A 21,320-nucleotide genomic window follows, 5' to 3' on the forward strand; every position below is an offset into this window, starting at 1 on the left:
ACCACCTTCCCCCCGCGTCGTGGCATTTTGTGATGACCTTGGCTGACCCAACATTCACTGTATTCACTGGGGGCTTTCCTCTGCCTGTGCTCGCTGGCGTTCTTTAATAAGGAAGTGCCTTCCCTCAGCAGCCGGGGGGGAAAACTACGGCACCCCCCAACTCCCCAAAGGCTGGCAAACGCTAATGACCTCCTTCTAATTGCCTGTGTCCAGAGAGACTATCCGACGAGGCAGAGCCAGATGGATTTATCATTCCGGGCCCGGCCACTAGAGGACGGTGGCGTGCGGCCCGGGCGAGGCCGGCGCGGGCGCGTGACGTCACGCTGAGTCCAAGACAGGCCGGCGCGGGCGTGTGATGTCACGCGGCGCCTGGCAGAAGCCGGCGCGGTCATGTGACGTCACGTCGTGCGCCCAGGCGAAGCGGTGCGGTAACTGATACCCTGGGGTCTCGGCGCGGTCGCCATGGGTCCGCGGGTGCAGCTTCCGCCAGAAATCCAGCTGGCGCAGCGCCTGGCAGGGAACGAGCAGGTGACCCGAGACCGGGCGGTGAGGAAACTCCGGAAATACATTGTCGCCAGGACTCAGCGGGCCGAAGGTGGGCGCGGGGTTGGCGGCATGTGGGAGGGGGCGCCTCGGCGGACGGGCCGGGTGGGGGTCGCGGGGCGGCCACCCGGGCTAGGGGACCTTCCAACCTCGTGGAGTCTCCACGTGGTCGGGCCGAGTGGGCGGGGCCTGCGGCGATGCTTCCACCCGTCTCCCGCTTCCCGCTCGTGCTCCCGCCTGAGCGCTTGGCCCTCCGCCCCTTCCTCACCTTGGCTGTCCTGAAGGTGCGCGGCGCTCACCTCCTGCTGCGGTGGGCACGCGTCCCTATGCGGAGGCTCCGCCTCCCCAGCCCCTTATTTCCTCTTCGCAGTTAAGACCTGCCTTCCTCTGGGAACCGGTCCCCGCGTCAGCCCATATATCCCGCTATCCCTGCTACCCACTGTTTGGGCACCCTGTGTTTTTTCCTCAGAGCGGCATTTATTACTGTTGGTAGTCTTTTTCTTGTGTAATTATTGGGTTGTCGTCTGAGTTTCACGTAGTGTACAGTCCTCAGAGAACAGGCTTCCTAAGTGATTCTCAAAATGTGGGTCTCAAAACGTGGCCCCATCAGCAGCTTCGGCATCACCTGAACATTTGTTAGAAATGCAAATTCTTGGGTCCCATCCCCGTACTGCTGAATCAGAAACTCTGACAAGTGGGCCAGAGATCCGTTTTAAGAAGCCCTCCGGGTGATGTGATCCTGTTGCTAAGTCTGAGAACCACTGCTCTGGAACAGGGTGCCAGACACGTAGTTAGGACCTCAGTACATACTTGTTGGGTGATTTTATATGTTCAGTATCTGCCTTCATAACGACCCTGAATGAGGTAACTTGTAATTTTAAAATTTGAAAAGTGCACAAAACCCAGGTGTAACACCGGGTCAATTGTTGCCAACAGACTCATCTGAGTAGACACCAGCCAGACCAGGAAATGGTGCTTCACTAAATTTTGAATCGACAGAAATGGAGTACAGGCCCTGTTGCTTGTAGATTCTCGGCAAATGTTTATTCAATGAATGAAATGACAGTTATCTGGGGGAGTCCTTCCAGCCACAGGCCCAGCAGGTTCTGAGTTGGGAGGGTGGCTTGAGAGGGAGGGCCGGGTACCTTTACAGTACGATGACTTCGGTCTAGTTCAGGCGTTCACATTTCTCTGGCTTTGTTCTGGCACTAAAAAGCAGGGTTCATCTGTTCTGAGCGTTGCTGTGTTTGGTGCAGGTGGTTTCACTCATGACGAGCTGCTGAAGGTGTGGAAAGGTCTGTTCTATTGTATGTGGATGCAGGACAAGCCACTCCTCCAGGTGAGTGTCTGGGAGGGTACAGAAGGAGCTGGGGCAGCAGGAACAGTGGGAGGACAGGCGAGCACGTTGTCGACCCTCATTTTACTACTGCAGACACGCTGGGCAACGTTTTACAGCTTCGATCCTTTTTGTGCTTTTGATGGCCGGAGGGGCCAGGGCCTTGGGTTACAGTGAGTCTGCGCTTGCTGAGTTGAGCACCGCAGCAACCCTGTTGAACGCCAGCGGCGTCATGGCTGAAAACCGGGTTGTCTGTTCTGTGTTTGTCAGAGATGGCAATGAAGTGCTGAAACGCTGGAAACCAGGGGACGGAATTCACGTCTTCTGAGACGAGCATTTTTTCTGCTGGCCTTTTTTAGAAAAACAGACTTTATTCTTCAGAGCAGTTTTGGGTTCCCAGCAAAATGAGAGGAGGAGCTACTGAGGTTTCCCCCCCCACAAGCACAGCCTCCCCCGTTATCACCCGTACCAGAGTGGGACCTTTGTCACCGTCCGTGGACCTACATGGCACGTGATCATCACCCAGAGTCCGTAGCTTACCTTAAGGTTCACTCTTGGTGATGTTCAGTCCGTGGGTTTGGATAAATGTACAATGACATGCATCGTCATTATGGTATTTTACGGAGTAGTTTCACTGCCCTAAGATACTAGTCTTTTTAGAAGTGTTTCCCAGCGGGAATTGTTTACTGCTCAGAATCACCTGGGTGGTGACGGTACTTATTTAAAATGCAGATTCCTGCGCTGTATTCCACGCCTGATAAACTAGAAGCTCTCGGGGGAGGCTCTGGAATCGTCTGTTTAGCCAGTGCACTAGGTGATGCCTGGCACAGTGACACAGGCAGGCAGCTGGTAACTCACAGGGGTCTCATCAGCCCCCTTTCTGCTGGTCAGGTGGCTGTGTGCTCCCAGGCTCCTGTTCTCCCGCCCCTTCCTTTGTCAGCCTCCGTTGCTCAGGGTTCAGCATCGGTCATGCGGGCAGTCCCTGCCCTTGCTTGTTGTGAGGTCCTGTGGGCCCTGGCCTTCAGGGGAGGCCTCTCGCGGCCAGTGTGAGACTTGCAAACCCCACGCTTGCTGGGCTGCGAGGCCCCGTGGAGCCGGACCCCGCGACGAGTGAGGACAGTTGAATGTCTGTCTTACTGCCGTTGCTCGTTGCTGTAGGATCACGTTTGTTCAGGACTGAGGGCGTTTGTTCTGTTTCCTGCGCAGGAGGAACTTGGCAGGACCATTTCCCAGCTCATCCACGCTTTCCAGACCACAGAGGCACGTGAGTATCCCCGCCGTGGTCGCGCCCAGCCCCTGGACACGAGGCCTGTGTTCTGAGAGCGGGAGTGAGGGCCCCGTCCCAGCTGGCGTCTGCTGGTGCTGACGTGGGAGATGCTGTTCTGTTTGTCCTGCACGTGTTCGCTCACTTGCCCAGAGTAGACTCAGTTCAGGAGTCTAGAGGGCTAACCCTTGTATTTCAGAATTACAGAGGCAAGCGGTGTAGTGTCCGCAGCTGTCTGACTGAGTCTCACCTGATGGTGGTGAGGTTCCTGCAGAGCATCTTTCTAACTCTTGCGTCCTTGTTCTGACCAACGTCAGCCGTTCTCAACCCTGCGGCCTGCCTGTTGTGTCTTTAGAAATCCTGATGTCTAGACCCTGGTCCCATTAGGTCAAGCTCTGGGGGTGGGGCCTGGGCGCCAGCATCTGCGACACCCCCTGCCCTGCTCCGAGGGCAGCTAGGGCTGGGCAGCGTCACTGGCGTGGACCCCGGGACTGTTGCTGGCGGTGCCCCGGCCGTGTGGGTGGGTTTAGTTCGGTTATGCCTAAGCTGGCAAAGTAGTCAGAAGTAGGGAGTGTGCAGTTACAGTAACTGCGTTTGAGTAATCACTGGAGGAGATCTGTTCTCTATAACTTTTACCTTCTAAGAACCTCCAGAAGCGTTTCTGTGCTCAGTAGAGGGCCAGGTACAGAGCGTTCACTTGGTGACACTTGAATGAGGTAGTGAACGCAGGCCTGTCCTGTGGGAGGTAAGAGGTGCCCTTTGGGGACTTCCCTGGTGGTCCAGCGGGTAGGACTCCGCGCTCCCAAGGCAGGGGGCTCGGGTTCCATCCCTGGTCAGATCCCATGTGCTGCAATAAGAAGTCCGCATGCCACAGTGAACAGCCCGAGCGCCGCAACTAAGAGCCGGTGCAGGCCAGATAATAAATAAATAAATATGGAAAGAAAAGGGGGGGGGCCCTCTGTGTCCCTCCCGAGGGCTCTCTCCTGGGCGTGCAGACGGCCGTCTCCTCCTGTGTCCTCACGTGGTCGTCCCTCTTTGTGTGTCTGTGTCCTCATCTCCTCTGAACGACACCAGTCAGATGGGATTAGGACCACCCCAGTGACCTTGTACCTTAACCACCTCTGTAAAGACTTGTCTCCGAATAAAGTCATATTCTGAGGGATTGGGGGTTAGGGATTCAAGGTATGGGCTGGGGACCTGGTTGAGCCCGTAGCACTCCGGTTCTGACATACTGTTAATGGCAGGGTTTTGTGTTTGATCAGGTGAGTGGATTCAGTGCGGCGAGTGCTGGGGCAGGGCGTGGGTGCCGGGCAGGGTCCTTAGCCCCAGCCGAGGTGGGGCAGCGGCAGTGGTTGCATGGGGAGAGGTGGCCCGAGTGCTGCTTCTCGTGCTGTGGGGGCTTCCAGTGCTCTCTGCCTGGTCTTCAGAGGCTGTGGCTTCAGTTTGCGGTTGTAGCTGGGATTTGCTTTTCTTTCCAAGGTTCTTAAAAGCCCCGGTTTTAAGCCAAATCCATAGCACTGCTGTCAGCTCAGCACACTCAGGGGCTCAGCACCCCCGAGGCCGGTGCCAGGCGACGTCCTGACAGGGCTTCTTCACGGCCCCTCCCCTCCCCTCCCCTCCCCAGGCACCTGCCGCTTTCCCCTGCCCCCACCCCTGACTCTCTTCTGGCCTTTTCTTTCCACCAGAGCACCTGTTCCTTCAGACATTCTGGCAAACCATGAACCGCGAGTGGATGGGCATCGATAGGCTGCGCCTGGACAAGTTCTACATGGTGAGGAAGCTGCCTGCCCCCCGCCAGGGTCCCTGCGGTGCTGGGGCACGGCGTCCAGCATCCCGGCCCCTGAGCCCCCCACTGCCCCAGCAGTGCCAAGGACCAAGGCTGCTGGGTGGCGAGCGCCCTGCGGTCTGTTCCCTGTGAGCCTCGTTGGGCCGTGAGGGGAGCCTCGGCCTCACGTGGGGTGCGCATGCCGGGGTTCTGCACAGACTGTCGGTTCAGGGGAGGATGGTCACAGTTGCCCCTGGGGGAGACTCGGTGGCGAAGCCCTTGCTGCTTTGCTGCCGTGAAAGCAGAGCTTAGAGCTCGGGCCCTGGATAGAGACCCCTGGGTCTGCTCGTGGGGGGCCGGCTTTGGAAGGTGTTTTTCTCTGGGCGGGGACAGTTACACAGTAGCGTGCAGAATCCTCCCCGCCTCTCTCCTTTCCTGCGCTGCGTTCTGGTGAATTCAGGTTGCTGCTCTGCGTCAGAAGCACAGGGAAACTGGGCTGTGTCTTGCTGCCGCCCCTGTTGGGCTGCACCTTTGTTACTGCGCTGCTGGCCCCTGGGACCGGGGACAGTCCCCAGATGAGTGCTGCTGTCCGAGAGCAGGTGGCCCGATGCGGACCCTGGATGGGGCAGCAGCCAGGCCTCGCTGAGCACAGGTCCCCGTGATCTGCCCCTCAGGCCGGCCACCCGCTCCATCTCAGCCCAGGGTTACGCGGTCACCACGTGTGTGATGTCAGGTGTTAAAGTAGGACAGCTGGTGGGCGAGCGCGGGGCTCAGGAGAGAAGGAGGACGGCGCTGATGCGTGTGGGCAGGCCGGGGGCCGGGCGCCGGGCTTTGCACGGTTATAGAACGCCCGCTCATAATTCAGAGGGGCTGTGTCCCAGGATGCAGTGCTGGGCCTTAGGTCGGGGGTTCTGCTGCTGTCCGTGGCCTGTTTCCTACGACCCCCCTGTGGCCATGTCTGGCAGCGCAGCCCTGCTCTAGAGGCTGGTCTTCCTGGCGGCACCACAGGTGTCCTCTGTCGCCTTTCACCACTACGGGTCCCCCCTGCAGGCTTGTTGGGTTCATGCCGGCAGGTAGGGAAACCGGGCAGTCAGCCACTGTGCCGGGGATTGTGGGCAGAGAAGGAAACTGGTTTCTCCCTCGGGTGGGGAGAAGCTCGGGGGGGCGCTCAGAGGAAACAGTCTGTGGCGCAGACCTGGTGGTTCCGAGGCTCCGCTCTCCTGGGGGAGCTCCACGTCGTCCAGTTTTCACTCTGGAAACAAGCCCGTCCCTCGCAGCCGCCGATTGTGTGTGTGGTCACTCCCCGTGTGCCTGCTGTGAGCCCGACGTCCTGCTACTCGTGGGAGGCTGGGCGCCTCCCACAGGCCCAGGGCCCCAGCAGCTCTCCAGGGCCTGCCATGTGCAGTGGGGTGCCCAGACGACCCGGGGCAGAGGGGAGGTCTGGATGGTGCCGCTAACGGGGTCTCCTCCTGTGCCACAGCTCATGCGGATGGTCCTGCACGAGTCGCTGAAGGCTCTGAAGACGCGCGGATGGGACGAGAGGTCAGTGTCCCAGAGCGGCCTGCGGCAGCCGTGCCACTCGGGCCGGTCCGGGTCTCTCCTCTACTCATTTGTCAGCTTATGTGGAAGGGTGACTTAGTGCTGGAAACAAAGGCATTTTTAAAATGAAGTTTGTGCACGTGTTCGTGGGAATGTTTGTTTCAGCCTTGACGGTGAGTTCTTACTGGATCAGAACTAAGTCCTCACCAAAGGAGGCGCAGCTGAGCAGCTGTTCTTGTAAAACGTGGCACCTTCAGCTCTGTCATCGGCAGTCATTGCTCTCAGCTCTACAAATACTTGAGCCGTCCGGACTTCACATTTTTGACAGTGGTGCTTGTGTGTGTTCCTCCAAACTGTAAGGGCCTGTGTTTTCTGGCTCACCTCAGGCCTCCCCTGGCACCTGGCAGCCGGGTGGGATCCTCAGGTTGGGCTGGGCTAGGCTCTGCTGCGTCTTAGCTCCTCCCACAACCCCTCCTGGAGACCAAGCAGGGGCGGGGCTCCTGCAGCCTGGACCTGCCCCTTCGCCTGAGGCTCTGCATCCAGGTTACAGCAGCAGGTTTCCAAACCTCCCGGGGGCCGTCTGAGATCACAACAGAAAGTGGGTTTCTGAGCATTTACATTTTAAAGTTTTTGGAATTAATTAAAATTTAAAAAAACCCTTTTTTATACTAATGAGAGTGATGGATGTTCATTGTAAAGAATTCAGGAAACTTTTTATAAACATTGAAAAGCAATTTTAACTCCAGCAGACAATTACTTTCTTTTTTAAATATATACATATATTTTTTATGGCTGCGCTGTGCGGCTTGTGGGATCTCAGTTCCTCGACCAGTGATTGAACCCGGGCCACGGCAGTGAAAGCGTGGAATCCTAACCACTAGGCTACCAGGGGACTCCCCGACAATTACCGATACTTCTAAAGTGTTGCCTAATTGCATGGTCCAAAAGAGGTGTAGCCGGCTGCTTATTTATTTTACTGAGAATGTGTCAAAAACGTCTCATATCAGTGTCCTGGTGCTGCATGGTTTGGGGAGGGCGGGCACTGGGGGAGAGGGCTTAGAAACAGTGTGTTTTGAATTTGTTTGTGATTAAAAAGTGATGGTAAAGGAGTTTATTTTTCAGCCCAAGGATAATAAATCTAGGACCCAGACGTCAGAATAGCTGCCAGCCTAGAGCAGGCAGCTCACGGCCGCGTTATTCTAGGGCCGCCTCATCTTCTGAAGAGCAGCGTTAAACTGCCCCTGGCCTGGCAGCCCCCCGCCCCCATGAAAGGTCAGCAGGATTTGGCCTGCAGTTACTGGAATCACTGTTACAGGTTGAGAACGACTGTGGGTAACTCTACATTTTGGGCAAGGGTGCCTCTTTTAGTGATTTTCATCCTTAAAGTTCTGTGAAGACCTGGGGGTCTCGCTCATTTCCGGATGTAGGATTGTGTTATCCAGGGGGTGGCTAGTGACTGAAGCAGGGTTCAATGTTAAAGGGACGATTTTCTTTCTGTTAATCTTGGGCTTGGGGGTGTGGTTGTTACCCTGAAAGTAGTTTCATCCTCATTGTCCCTGGTAATTCAGCACAGAGGTCCTTTCGCAGAAACTGGTACCCTCCCAGTGCCCTGGGATAACTAGTCCTGCGTGCTGTATCTGCTCTTCTAGCCCTTCTCCGTTCTTAAGAGTAGTGGGCTGTAAGTGTAACATTCCTGTCTGTGTGAAGGTGACTGTCAGCAGCCTGGCAGAGGAGGTCTCTGCCCCTGGCCTGCGTCCCTTCCGCTGAGCCGTGGAAGGCACCCCGGTGTTGTCGGCAGCAGCATTGTCCAGGGAGCTTTTTGAAGGATACATGCTTTACGGTTCAGGTGCAGGGATCTGTATATTAACAAGCACCAGGAGTTTCAGGTGCATCTGGGCCACTAAAGACCGGTCTCTGGAGCTCTCTGACCTGGGATTTCCCAGGCCTCTGAGACCGTTGAGACCCACGTGCCTGGGTGAGGTCTGATGTGATGTGTGACCATCCACGGGTCCGGTCCAGCAGGACCCGGGAGGCAAACTCGTCCCCTTCTCTGGCCTCCGTCTCCCTTTGCGTTTGCTCTGTCCTGGTGAGCCTTCCTGCGCAGTTCCCAGCGGGGACAGTAGAGACACCAGACACGGTGGGCTCTTGCTTTATAGCCGAGGTTCAGTCCTGCCGTGTGTCGTGGTCCTGGCCGTTGCCCGTGGATCTATACTCGCAGGAGTCCTCTGTGCCGGCACAGACCCAGGTCATCGGGTCTTCCTGTGTTGGTGGAGGGGCGTCTGCCTGTGACTGTCCTGTCAGAGCCCCCTGCTCAGGCAGAGTGAACCCATCGCCTTGTTGCCCCTCGTGCTGCTGGACTTGCCTTTTCTTGCCCCAGACAGACCGAGCAGCTGCTGGAGCTGCTGATGACAGAGATCCTGCACCCCGACAGCCAGGCCCCCAACGGAGTGAAGAGCCACTTCATCGAGATCTTCCTGGAGGAGCTGACCAAAGTGGGCGCCCACGAGGTAGGTGGTGGGCGGCAGGGTGAGGGCAGCAGCCAGGCTGCTTGGGTGCCTGAGGCCCAGGAACTGAGCCCCCGCTCTGTCCCCGCAGCTGACGGCGGACCAGAACCTCAGGCTCATTGGGCCCTTCTGCACGGTCGCCGCCCGGACTCAGGAGTGAGTGCGGTTCCCTCCTGCTCACCTCTTCTGTTCTGCTGAGTCCCCAAGGGGGCTGCCCTTAGGAAATTCTGTGTGCTCACGACGGGCCAGCAAGGGGGCCAGCGGGGCTGAGGGGCTGGGGTCAGGAGAGACGGGCACGGGGAGGCGGTGTTTCTTCCCTGGAGGGTCCAGCCTGACGGGTGGCTGCGGTGCGGCTGCCCCTTAGCTCCCTGGTTTTGCACAACATCACTCGAGGCATCTTTGAGGCGATTGTGGAACAGGCCCCGCTGGCCATCGAGGATCTCATGAAGGAACTGGCGGAGGAGCGGGATGGAGACACGCCATCCAGGGAGCCCCCTGAAGGTGAGGACCGTGCTCATCTCATCGGGACGACGGGCCTGCCCTGCTCTGAGCCCACGGTGGCTCTGTGGGAGCCCTGCCTTCACCTCCTGCCCCGTCCCCTCGATTCTGTCCGCCCCATCGAAGTCCTTGCTCAGCTCTGCAGCCAGGGTGACCTTGGGAACAAGCACACACGTTGTTCACTCTCCTAACCCTTGCCCCGTGGCCGTCCACGTCCTCATGGCTTCCTGGGCTCTGCTCCTGCCCCGGGGCGTCTGCCCTGCTCTCCCCTCCCTGGCAGGGTCTCTGCCCTCCATCCCTCCAGGCCCTACCCCGACCACCCTGTTTAAAGTGCAGCCTCCCAGTGCCTACCCTGCCTCGCTCACTGGGCGTTTCCATGGTGATTCTCACTTTCTGGCATAAATCGCTTGAAGTTACATAAATCACTTGTTCATCTTTCTGGCCTGGCTTCCGCCACTGGATGTCAACTCTGCCAGGACCGGGGACTCTTGGCCATGCTGTGTACCTGGTGTTCGGAGAGCGCCTGGCACGGAGGGGGCGCCGCTAGATCGCGATGGATGAGTGAGTGAGTGGGTGAATGAACGAGTAGAGGTAGCGCTTGTGAACGTCCCTCTGGGGGCAGGGCCTGTGGGCTCCGCATCAGTGGTGTCCAGGCTGGCCTGTCCACCTTGATGCTGAAGTGGGTCTTCGTGGTTCGCCATCTGGTCTCGTGACTGTCCTCTGGTGGCCTGTGCGCTGTGTACTGTGGCTTTAGGGGTGTGTGTTGTCCACCAGCTTCAGGACTTTTCTGCTCTTGCCTTTTGTTGTGGTAAAATACACGTAATGTAAGGTCTCCCACCTTGGCCGCGCGCAAGCGCACTTGTGCAGCTATCACCGCTGTCCAGCCACAGAGCTTCTCACCTTCCCAAAGTGAATCTGTCCCCGTTGAACACTCCCAGTTCCTCCCTCTGCCCAGCCCAGCTCCTGGCACCCACCGTTCCGCCTCCTGTCTCTGTGAGTCTGGCTGTTGATGACTCTGGTTCATGTCCGTAGGATCAGACAGTATTTGTGTTTGCGTCTGTCTCATTTCACTCAGCATAACATCTTCCGGGTTCATCCATGCTGTATCACGTGTCAGAACGTTCCTCCTTTCTGAGGCCTAATAATATTCCATTGTATGTATTTCACATTTTGTTCTCCATTCATCGGTAGATGGAGTCTTGGGTTGCTTCCATGTTTTAGCTGTTGTGGTTAACGCCGCTGTGAACATGGGTGTACAGATATCTGTTTTGAGACCCTGCTTTCAATTCTTTTTGGTCTATACCCAGAAGTGGAATTGCTGGATCGTATGGTACTTCTGTGTTTAACTTTTTAGGAACTGCCATACTGTTCTCCACAGCGGCTGCATTGTCTTACATGCCCCCCAACAGTGCACAGGGGTTCCAGCTTCTCCACACCCTCGCCAGTGTTTGTTGTTGTCTTTTTTTGGTAGTGGCCATCCTCGTGGGTGCTAAGTAGCATCACTGTGGTTTTGATTTGCGTTTCCCTGATGATTATTGGGAACACCGTTTCATGTGTTCACTGGCCGTCCATGTATCTTTGGAGAAATGTCTGTTCAAGTCCTTTGCCCATTTTTGAGTCAGATTTTTTTGTTGTTGAGCTTTAGGAGTTCTTTCTGTATTCTGGGTAATAACCCCTCCCCAGATACCTGATTTTCCAGTGTCTTCTCCCGCTCTGTGGGTGGCCTTTTTACTCTGTTGCTAGTCCCTTTTGATGCACAAAATTTAGAGTTCTTATCAAGTCTGGTTTGTCTAATTTTTCTCGTTACCTGTGCCTTCAGCGTCATATCCGAGACATCGTGGCCAAGTCCAGTCTCCTGAAGTTTTTGCCCTGCGTTTTCCTCTGCGTTTTATTGTTTCTTTAGGTCTTTGACCCATTTTGAGTTCATTTTAGTATATGATGGTAGGTAAGGGTCCACCTTCATTCCTCTGCACGGGGATGTCCGGTGTCCCCCCCCCATTTGTTGAAGGGACAGTCCTTTCCCCACTGGCCGGTCTTGTGCCCTTGTGGAAGTTAGTTTGATGGTAGAAGCGGGGGCTGACTTCTGTGGCCGCTGACTCCCGTGCCCTTGCTGGCGCATCCCTGGGCTTTCTCGTCGGTCAGCACCCCGGCCACGCTGTCCAGCTGTCTTGGACGTCCTTCCTGGCTCCCCCTTCCCCTCCTCCTCTTCCTCAGTAGCCCGAGTCGCCGGCACAGGCTGACCCAGGGGCCCATGGCAGCCTAGGGCCTGCCTGCAGCCCTGCTGTCGTCATTCTGTGCCACACATGCCTGTCCCTCTCGGTCACCTGTTGACCGAACCTGTCTTCTGTAGGTAGTGATGTCAGGGCCCCAGGTGTCTGGCCAGTGCAAGCTTCCTCACCCGAAGCTTCATCTCCCGTCGCCCCTCCATCCAGGCTGCCCCGTGGCTGGACCAGCCGCCCTTCTTCCCCATCCTGGGACTTCCTGCAATTGCTGCCTAAGATGCCCATTCATGATCCCCTCCTGGTTTCACTTTTTGGACTGGTCGGGCCCCACCTTCTCTGGGACGGCTCCCTCGTTTCCAGGCCAGTGTGGGCACTGCTGCCCTCGGGGGGAGGCCGTCGGGGCCCCTGCTATCCCATGCTGTGGGCTCCTGTGCCCAGGTGTGGGCCCTGGCAGGCAGGGCTTCTGGTTCCCAGGTGCTGGGGCCCCGTGACACCTGCGGCACCAGGCGTGTCTGAGTCCCTGGGGCCCTTTCGTTCTAGGCTCCGTCAGTGGGGCTGAGCCTGACCCAGGCAAGGAGCAGTGGGGCGACGACGACGAGGAGGACAGCGCCGGCACCGTCCTGCAGGTGGGTGGCCGGGCCCCGCGTAGGCTGAGCTCCCGGCCTCTGGAAGGCAGAGTGGGGTGGCATCCGTCCAACCGGGGCTTGGAGGAACACAGGTGCCCTAGAGCCTCGTCTGCAGGAAGAAGCGCAGATTTGTTGAAAGTGGAGTTGGGGGCTGGGCGCCGGGAGGCTGGGCTCCGGCTTCACCGCTCGACAGCTGCCCCAGGTCTGCCTGCGGTGAGGCACCTCACCTCGAGGGTGAGGGCGCTGGGGCCGCCAGGGTGACGCGTGCTGAGTGGGGGGCTTTTGGGTCCCCACTCGGGGTCAGAGCTCAGCGGACAGGATCTGTGACTTCAGGCGAGTTGGACACATAGGGTCCTTCCTGATACATTTCAGAAGTTGATTACTTGATGAATTAATACCATTTTAGGTAGCCTGGCTTAAATTTATCGGATTAATTTTACTTGTTTCTCCTGGAGGGTTTACAGTTGTGCAGAGGCTCACCTCGCGGCCCCTCGTGATCCATTGGGCGGCGCTGCCCTGGAGCGTCTGCCGCCGCGTGTGCTGGGGACAGCGTTTGCGGGGGGAGGGGCGGAGCAGCGGGGGACCTTGGGGCACAGCCTTGGCGTGTGGTCCTCGTGCTCTTTCTCTCTGTTGGTTCCCGTCCTGGGAGCACCTGCGGGGGCTGACTTTGGCCTCCACGGTGTCTGTCTGTGAAACAGTTCGACTACGAGGCCGTTGCCAACAGACTGTTCGAGATGGCCAGTCGCCGGGACACCCCTCCGCAGAACCGGAAGCGCCTCTACAAAGTCATCCGGAAGTGAGTAGCCCCGGGCCCTCCGCTCTCTGGTGGCCTCACCCAGGTGGGAGGGCAGCCGTCTTCAGAGCTCGGGCATGAAGGGGCTTCCCGGGGGCGGCTCCCCCCTCTCCAGAGGCCGTGGCGAGTGACCGTCTCTCGTTCTTTCAGGTTGCAGGCCCTCTCGGAAGGTGAGCATTGGGCCGCCAGGCCTAGACGGCATCTCGTCCTCTTGGGAGTGGATCGGGTGGCGTGTTCTCCCACAGCACGGATGGGTGCAGAGAGGCCGGAGGTGGTGTTTCTCCGGGGGAGGCAGGCTGCGGGCCTCTGTGGCCCTTGTCCTAGTGAAGTGCGGGGGATCTCAGGGCTGAGTGTGCGGGAGGGGCTGACCTGGCGCCCGAGAACCTGCATTTCCAGTAAGTGCCCAGGCCTGCCGCCCTGCTGCTCAGCGCTGCAGCGCCCAGCTCCACTTCTCGGTGTGTGGCTGGCGGAGCCGGTGTGGCTTGTTCTGAAAGACAGTTTCCCAGAAGGTTTAAGATAGAAGATGTAAGCGTTTTTCCCCCAACATTTCATTATGAAAAATTTTAGACACGTGGCAAAGTCGAAAAGGATTTTACAGTGCATACTTGCATGTCTGCCACCTCGGTTCTGCCATCAATTTAGTGTCCTTGTTTTACCGTGTTTCTTCCTCCCCCCGCCCACCCCTCAGTCAGGTTGTACTCCCAAATACTTCACGCTGGGGTTGTGTTTTTTAGGTGAAATTTACATTCAGTGGAACGCATGAATACTGGGTGCATCTGGTGGGCTTAGACTGAAGCACACACCTGTGTGACTCAAACCCACCGGGGCCCAGAAAGGTCACCTGCCCCTTCCCAACATAAGCGTCTGTAGGATGGAGCAAGACATGTCCCAGCGCTCCAGGAACCGGCTCTTCCGGGCGCCGTCTGTTGGTGCCCAGTGAGCTGCCCGCAGCTGCGGCGGAGTCCGGCTGGGGCCTCCTTGCCCGGAGCTCGTGGCCGTGGTGCTGGTGGCAGTGGGTGCATTGACCGTAGCCTCCCAGCCCACAGCCTCCTGATGGCCCGCCTTGATCTTTAGGCCTCTTTCCCGAGGACGACATCCCAGAAAAAGCCTACAGGAATCCGCGGGGTGGGAGACGGGTGAGGATGAAGAAGCGCTTGTCCGAATCCCAGCTGCAGAACAAGATAGGTAGGCCTTGTGGGTGGGCTGCTGGCCTGGGGCTTCGTTACCTGCGTTCTGTGCTCCCGGCTCATGTCACCTGTGACTGAGGCCTGTTTCCAGGCGTGATTCCCCCTCCCCAGCCTGCTGCCCCCCAGCGCCCACTGCCCCTGTGTCCTGGAGATGTGGCGCCCTGTCCCCAATGCCCCGCTGCTCAGGGGCTGTTTCTGCTGTCTGGCCCGTGGGCCACTCCCTGCGTTCCCCGCTCTCCTTCCCTGTGGCTCCAGTCTGGTTCCTCTTCCTGACCCTTTTCCATCTTTGATCTGACCTGGTCCGTGCCTCCTCTTGCGTCTCCCATGGCGTCCTCCAGGGAGCCCCTAACCTCGCTGCGCTCTCCTCCTTGACTTTAGAGGCTTCCCCCTCTCCCGTCTTCCCTCCCCTCCCCCTTCCTCCCCCTCCCCGCTTCCTGCCTCTCCCCCTTCTCTCCCCTCCCTCCCCCAGCTTGTCCACAGGCCTGTGGTTAGAACGTGACTGACCTTGCTAAGGGCTGTCGTGCGCTCCTGGCACACCCCAAGCCCTGTACCCACTGTAGACCACTGGGGCTGCCCCCTGCAGTGGGATGGACTGTGCCCACAGCACCGAGCGGGGCAGGAGCCAGAGGCACCCCTGGCTGGAAGGGGACACGGAAGAGGGAGAGGCGGTGGCTCCACCCCCCACCGAGATCCCTCCTGTGTCATCCGTGTGTGGCCAACTGGCCCCAAGTCCTGGGCCCCAAGTGCCCTTTGAAGGGTCTCTCCATTCACCCCCGCTCCGGTCCGGGCCAACCCTGTCCAGCTCGTTTCACACCAGGGCCGCTTAGCAGGCATGGACTGGCTCACATACTCGTGCCAGGCTGGGCCCTGGACGCTGACTGTCGGCTGTCACGTTGACTGGGAGACCCGGCCCTGCTTTCCCAGCTGCCCCTTCCGACCAGCGTACCCTCTGGCCCCACGTGCACTGAGCCTGGGCCCGCCCGCCCCAGATGTCCTGCCTTTGCCCAGTTCCCTTTCTTCTTGTTCTGTCCTCGTGCCGGTCGTCCTAAAGGCCCACCTCCCGGTCAGCCTCCCTGGCGTCAGGAGCTCGAGTAGGTTTCCCTGCCTGACGGCCGTGGAACTCACAGCGTTGCTGGCACGGCCTCTGTGGGGTCGGTGCCTCTGCCGAGCACTGTGTCCTCTGCCACCCTGGGGCCGGCACCTCAGTCAGCATCCCAGCAGCTGGAGCCGGCCTTCTCGCCGCCTCTTTACTAGGCCTTGCCATTTCAGGGGGAGCTGCAGAGGAGGCCTCGCGTCCAGACCCGAGCCCGGCATCCGCGAGGCGGCGCCGGAGCGCAGGGGCCGACCCCGCCGTGCCCCGGGAGCAGCCCGGGGGCCGTGGCAGGAGAGGGGCCCCCAGGAGGCGGCGGCGGCGGCCTTGGGCGGGCGCCAGAGCGAAGGCGGCCGATGGCCAGGCGCCAAAGGTGAAAAGGAAGCGGGCCCTGGAGGGCCAGAAGTGATGTCCACCAGGCGCTCCGGGGAGGATGAGGGAACGGGACAGTCAGGCTGGGTTCCCGAGACTCTGGACACCGACCGCTCCCCGACTTACTGTGTCGGGAAGTGGCAGAGGTCAGGACTCAAGGGGGTTGGGCCCTCACTTAGCGCCTGCGTCCCAGAACGTGCTGCGGCTGTGCTGACCTCGGTCAGGCCGGCGGACCCCCGGGACTGGAGCCTCCCTGCAGGCACCCTCCCCAGGCAGGGGACCGGCTGCCCGCCGGGCGTCTGTAAATAAAGTGCCACGCGGTGCCTACAAACCCGTCCTGCCCTGGTGCGTTTATGCGGGTTCTCTGGGGGCGTTTGTGTTTTGCACCTGAAGTCTGTTGACGCAGTCCTCAGACACGCTCGGCAAGATGAGGCCGAGGGTTACCAGCGTCGTCTGGATGTGCACTTCATCAGCTCGGGCTGGGAGCTGACAGTGAACCGGTGCTTTGGGCAGGAGGGTCGGTTCCCTGCCCGCCCCTTGTCCGTGACTGAGGCAGAGCTGGATCTGAGGTCCCTGTGAAAAAACCAGACCAGCAGGTAACAGCGAGTCAGCATGGTCTTGGCACCTGGGAGGGAGGCTTGTCGTCAAAGGAGGACCAGCGTTGGCCTCCCAGGAAGCGAGGTATTTCACCTTTATGTTTAGCATGGACATTCTTCTGGTCAGTGCACCCTCTTCTTTAATAATTACAGCGGATGGACAGTGTATGTTTGAAAGGCCACAAACAGGCTGCTCTAGTCCGCATCAGATGCAAGTTAGCTCATGCATAAGCCAGAACGACTTCCCCAGGCCTCAGTATGTGAACATTCCTTTCACCACCCCAAAGCGGCTTCAGGAGACGTCCACCGCAGACTGCCGGCGGGCAGGGCTGGCTAACGGGCGAGGTGACCTGGCTGATGACCCTCGAGCCGTCACTTCCTCCCCAGCTGGGACCCTGGGAGGGAGGGCGCTGCTGCTCTTAGCGCTGTTTTGTGGGTGCGGGCAGGTGTTTTTTTTGTTTTTTATGGGAATTCCTTTGATCAAAAAGTATGGAAGCAGCCATACTATAGAAGTTTCTGGGGGGAAAGAAGCAGCAGTCATTCCTGATTGCAGTTCTTAAACCAGTGCCATTCTCCTGTCACTGTTCTCAGGCCACGTTGTATGAACATCTCCCGTGTCTTCAGGATCCTTCAACTGTAACCGTGTTACGTAGCTGTGGGCACTGGTGGGCTGTGGGTTGCAGTTGCTCTGATGGGCAGTGTTTCTCCGGTGTGAGGAAACGTTCCCATCGGGCAAAATGAGGAAATTAAATACGACCGCCAGCCATTGTGCCCCAGGAAAGCTTGTGTTCCAAAGGGGGCATCGTTTTTTTAAGCGCCTTGTTGAGATATGGTTCACGCTCCAGAAAACGTTTTCACCCATGAGGATGCCTGGGCCCCTCCCAGCCCCCGCCCCAGCCCCTGGCAACCGCTAACGACTTTCTGTGCTGCCTTCTCGGTCTTCAGATAGTGAAAATCAGTGTGTGGCTTCCTTCAGCGTGTGTTCAGCGTTCATGCGCCTTGGGACATGTGTCAATTTCATTCCCTTTATGGCTGAGTAGTAAATACCCCGCTGTGCGGATGGGCCCTCTTGGGCGGGAGCATCGCAGAAGCGACGTTGGCTCTCCCTCGGTCCCGCCCAGGCCACCGGGTTTCCACCTGCCCTGCAGTTGGGAGGGGGGTCTTGAGAAAGTGACCTTCCCCCTGGGGGCTCACACAGTGTTATAGGAGGGGGCTCTGGAACTCTGGTGCCCAGTTTCTCATCAAACTTCCACTTATTCATTGACCCGTGTCAGCAGCCCAGGTTTCCTGTCTGATCCAGTGGTTACACGTAATCCCTTACTGTCACTTACGTTACTGCTCAGCGCAGCCTCCGGTGGGAACCCTCAGGCCGGCTCCTGAGACCCTTCCCCAGGCGCTCGCTCCCTTGCCCTCGTCACGGCAGGACGCCCCAGCCCTGGGCCAGCCGTGTCTCCAGAGAGCGCTGGCTCCTTTGGGGGCCCGGCCCTATGCGGCCCCGGAGAGCTGCTGTGGGTGAGGGTCTTCTGGGCCCCTCGTCTTTCTTATTGAGATTTACTTTACAGACCGTACGATCCAGTGGTTCTTAGTATATTCATAGGGTTGTGTGTCTGTCACCTCAGTCCATCTTCGGACATCTTCATTTACCCCCAAAGAAAGCCTGTGCTCGGGGGAGAAAGCCTGAGGGAGGCTTTTGGACCACCAGGGGCCCCCACCATGAGATTATTGGCCACCAGGCTAAGACGTTCATTTATAGTTTCCTGGAGCAGTTGGGGTCTAGGACAGATATAACTGTGTCTGAGCGACCTAAGAGCTTCCAGTAGCAAGTGTGTTTTTATAGCTTTGCGGTTATGACTGGCTCCGCTAAAGGTTCTCTTCCCGGGAGACTGGCTGGTTGCTCTGGAGCTAGGTCGGGGACCACCGCCACCACCCCCGCCACGTGCCAGTCCACGTGGACTGACCCGGAGCTTCGTCCTGATAACGAGATGGCAGTCGTGTCGTGGGGTTCTCGGCTCTTCGCCCTGGCTTGCTGAGAAAGGTCCAGAACAACAGCCCGAAGTTCTTAAAGTGCTTACATCAGCCTGTTTGCTCATCACACACTCCAGTGGCCCAAAACTCCGTTGTAGCCGGGACCAGTCGGAGCCAGGCTGACTACTTTGATTCAGCGCCAGTGGGGGTAGCTCTGGCCCAGGCGGAGTCTAAGGGCTGCATGGGAAGGTCTTGTTCTGGGAGGGGTGGGCGTGAGGGGGGGCCTGTGTGCTGCAGACGGTTCACGCAGGGGAGGGACCTGCCAGGGCCGTTTGGGACCCCCCTCGGGTAGTGGGGTGGGGTGGATCTGGGGACAGTCCCACCAGCAGCTGAGACCGGGTCCTGGTCCCTCCCTAGGAGAGTCCCTGCCTGCTCTGGGCCTATTTCCTCATCTGTACATGGGGCGCGGCCAGTGGTATCAGGCGACGTCACGGGGCATCCCTGACAAGTGGGTGGTGGCCTGCCGCTGGTGCCAGCAGGACGGAGCGTGGGGTGCCGGGGGAGGGACGATGGAAACCAGCCTCACCTGTGTCCTTTCCTGGGAGGCGCTCACCCGAGTTAGGATTTGTGCAGCATCTTGCAACAGCTGCCCCAGCGCCCTTAGAGGACAGGAGGTGGGCGGTCTGCGCCCGGCCCCTCCTGGTGGTTCCAGGGCAGCGCCCGCCCCCAACCCCTGGGGTCCGGCCACACGTGGGCGCCTGCGCACCTCCCGGCGCCCCCGATCGCCCTTTCCTTTTCTCCATCTCGCTTGGGGGTCCGAGCTGCATGATTTCCAGTTTTGATGTTCGGTGTTTTGGGGGCTGTGCTCCCTGGCTGGACCTGAGACCTTCGGGTGTCCCGTGCCCCTGGCAGCCCACCTCCCTGCCCCTCTCCGCAGTCACCCCCTCCCTTATTTCCTCCCCCTCCCCTCCCCCTTTCCTGCTTAAACGTTTATTCAGTCTCGCAGGAGATAGCTGCAGGCCTATGCTGTATGAGATAGCTGCCGCGTCATGAACTGCCACAAACTTGGCGGTGGACATGGCAGCTCTGTAGGTTAGGAGTCAGGGCGTGGGTAGTGGGGCTCCTGCTCGGGGTCTCACAGGCTGAGATCAGGTGTCGCGGGGCTGCCACCACACTCGAGGCTCGGGTCCCCTTCCCGGCTCACTGCTTGTTGGCAGGATGAGGCCAAGGTCCCCGTTTTCTTGCTGGCTGTCAGCCGCAGTCGCTCTGAGCTCCTAGGCATTGCCAACGGCTCCTGGCCGCGTGCCCAAGGCCGGCAGGAGAAATGCTCACACTTCGGACCTCTGACTTTGTCCCCAGCTCCAGCTCACCTGACGAGGTCAGGCCCACCCACACTGGGGGAGGGGAACCGTGGGGTGTGCATGCCTAGGGGTGGGCACCCAGGGGCCAGCTGGGGATCCGCCCGCGCAGTCCCCATGTCCTGTCCCTCTTTCTCTTCTGAGTCTTAACCCTCAGAGCTTGACCCAGGAGCAGAAGACTGAGGGGCCCTTTCCCTCTCCTGCCCCTGGAAAGTTCCTTGCCCTGGGAGGTTTGTCAGAGAGTGAAAGGATAGAAGACGCCGCACTGTTGGGGAGCAGCTCAGGGTCGACTGAGCCAGAAAGGGGGCCCAGACCCCCCGACGCCCGGGTCTGGGCTGGTCTGCCTTGCCCTGCGGTGCTGCTAATTCCCTGGGGGGGGGGGGTTCAGGGTGATGAAGGGGGAGGGAGAGATGTTTCAGCTCTTCCTGCCACCAGCTGCCCCCCCCACCGTGACCCTTGGCCCGGCTGCCCCTGCCTCACAGCCAGCGCTTCCCTGTTGATCCTCACGCTGCACTACCCCCGCCCTGGGCTCTGCCCTGCCTGCTGCCCCCAGAGCACCTGGGGCCTGGCAGGAGCTGGTGACGCCTGCAGGACCAGTGGTGGCTGCAGCGCCGTCTGCTGGGCGTGGGCCCACATCACCCTGAGGGCCGGCGGCCGGCCCTGGCCTCCCCTGTAGTGTGGAGCCGCCTGGACTGGCTCCTTTCCCACCTGCCCCAGACTGGAGGGCAGGCTGCTGCTGGGGCTGGGGGGCAGCCCTGATGCGGTTCTGAGCCTAAGCTCCAAGGCGGGACGGCGCTGCTCTCTGACCACCCCTCGGTCCTCTCCTGACCGATGGGAGAGGATGATGGCCCCAAGGCCCTGGCGTGGTGTGCGGGGTGTCCCTCGGGCACCCCCTGGCACCCCGTTTGATTTGTGGCACTTGAGCAGCCTGGGCCTTGCCCTGGAGGTGTCCCTCCGGGGAGGGGGTGGGGGACTGCCTGGTTGGTGCCCGTCTTGGCAGCCCTCCCACTGTGAGGACAGAAGGTCCTGCTCTCACCTAAGGAATCCATGTCACCTGCACACGGAGAAACCGTCCACCGTCCCCGAGAAGGCCTGAGGTCTGCACACCCCGCAGCTCCCCGTCCAGGGGCCGCCCCCCGGAGCAGTCTCCCCACCCTCCCGGCCAGACCCCGTCTTCTGGAACCAAGACCCCTAAAGCCGAGTTTCCTTACCGAGTTTACGATTCATCTCTCATCCAAAACTTCATCCCGTTTCTGTCCCCTCTGGCCTCAAGCCTGTGCTAACAACACTAATTACCAGAGTCGGATGCTTAAGGTTGCTGTTGTCCATCGTTAACGTACTAAAATTGCTATTATAGATTCATCATTAACGTACAAACTCGGGTTGTTTCTCCAGGGCAAGGTGAGCTCACAGACCCCTGAGCCGGGGACCACCTGGGACACCCTGACTCGCGAAACCATGATTCAGAAATGTCACAAGACAAAGATTCACCCCAGCTACTTTGTTCTTCCCCTTAAACACATCCCCCAACCCGAAGACCAGGTGGGAGTGGCTCTGAGGCTTGTCTCCCCTTCCCTCGCTCGGTGCCTGCGGTAAACCCTTACTTTGCTGCAAAAACCCCACTGTCGGAGTGCGGCTCTGCGCCTGGGCACGCGGCTTGCT

At 59.1% G+C, this 21,320-nt stretch overlaps 1 protein-coding gene across 3 annotated transcripts; it reads left to right on the forward strand.

Moving 5' to 3' along the window:
• The first annotated feature begins 356 nt into the window (after positions 1–356).
• Positions 357–16,070, forward strand: RRP1 (ribosomal RNA processing 1). Of its 3 annotated transcripts, none has more exons than XM_067739616.1 (13): positions 361–595; positions 1,800–1,882; positions 3,086–3,143; positions 4,829–4,914; positions 6,389–6,450; positions 8,825–8,954; positions 9,043–9,107; positions 9,316–9,452; positions 12,212–12,297; positions 12,996–13,093; positions 13,241–13,260; positions 14,165–14,275; positions 15,547–16,070. In XM_067739616.1, exons 1-13 carry the CDS (start codon positions 463–465, stop codon positions 15,774–15,776), a joined length of 1,299 nt encoding a protein of 432 aa, XP_067595717.1. In that variant the 5' UTR covers positions 361–462; the 3' UTR covers positions 15,777–16,070. The 3 variants fall into 3 exon arrangements, with proteins under 3 accessions (XP_067595716.1, XP_067595717.1, XP_067595718.1); XM_067739617.1 differs by having other exon boundaries at positions 398–546; XM_067739615.1 differs by lacking the exons at positions 14,165–14,275; positions 15,547–16,070 and having other exon boundaries at positions 357–595; positions 13,241–14,155.
• Positions 16,071–21,320: the final 5,250 nt, after the last annotated feature.

This window comes from Pseudorca crassidens, chromosome 5 (genome assembly GCF_039906515.1).
Source record: "Pseudorca crassidens isolate mPseCra1 chromosome 5, mPseCra1.hap1, whole genome shotgun sequence".
Classification (NCBI taxonomy): Eukaryota; Metazoa; Chordata; class Mammalia; order Artiodactyla; family Delphinidae; genus Pseudorca; species Pseudorca crassidens.

What these genes read in the sequence shown, in the direction of transcription:
- RRP1 (XM_067739615.1), top strand. Translation starts at nt 463, where the DNA reads ATGGGTCCGCGGGTGCAGCTTCCGCCAGAAATCCAGCTGGCGCAGCGC. An exon ending in CAGGACTCAGCGGGCCGAAG is followed by an intron (nt 596 to 1,799) that starts GTGGGCGCGGGG and finishes TGTTTGGTGCAG; the next exon opens with GTGGTTTCACTCATGACGAG. An exon ending in GCCTGGACAAGTTCTACATG is followed by an intron (nt 4,915 to 6,388) that starts GTGAGGAAGCTG and finishes CCTGTGCCACAG; the next exon opens with CTCATGCGGATGGTCCTGCA.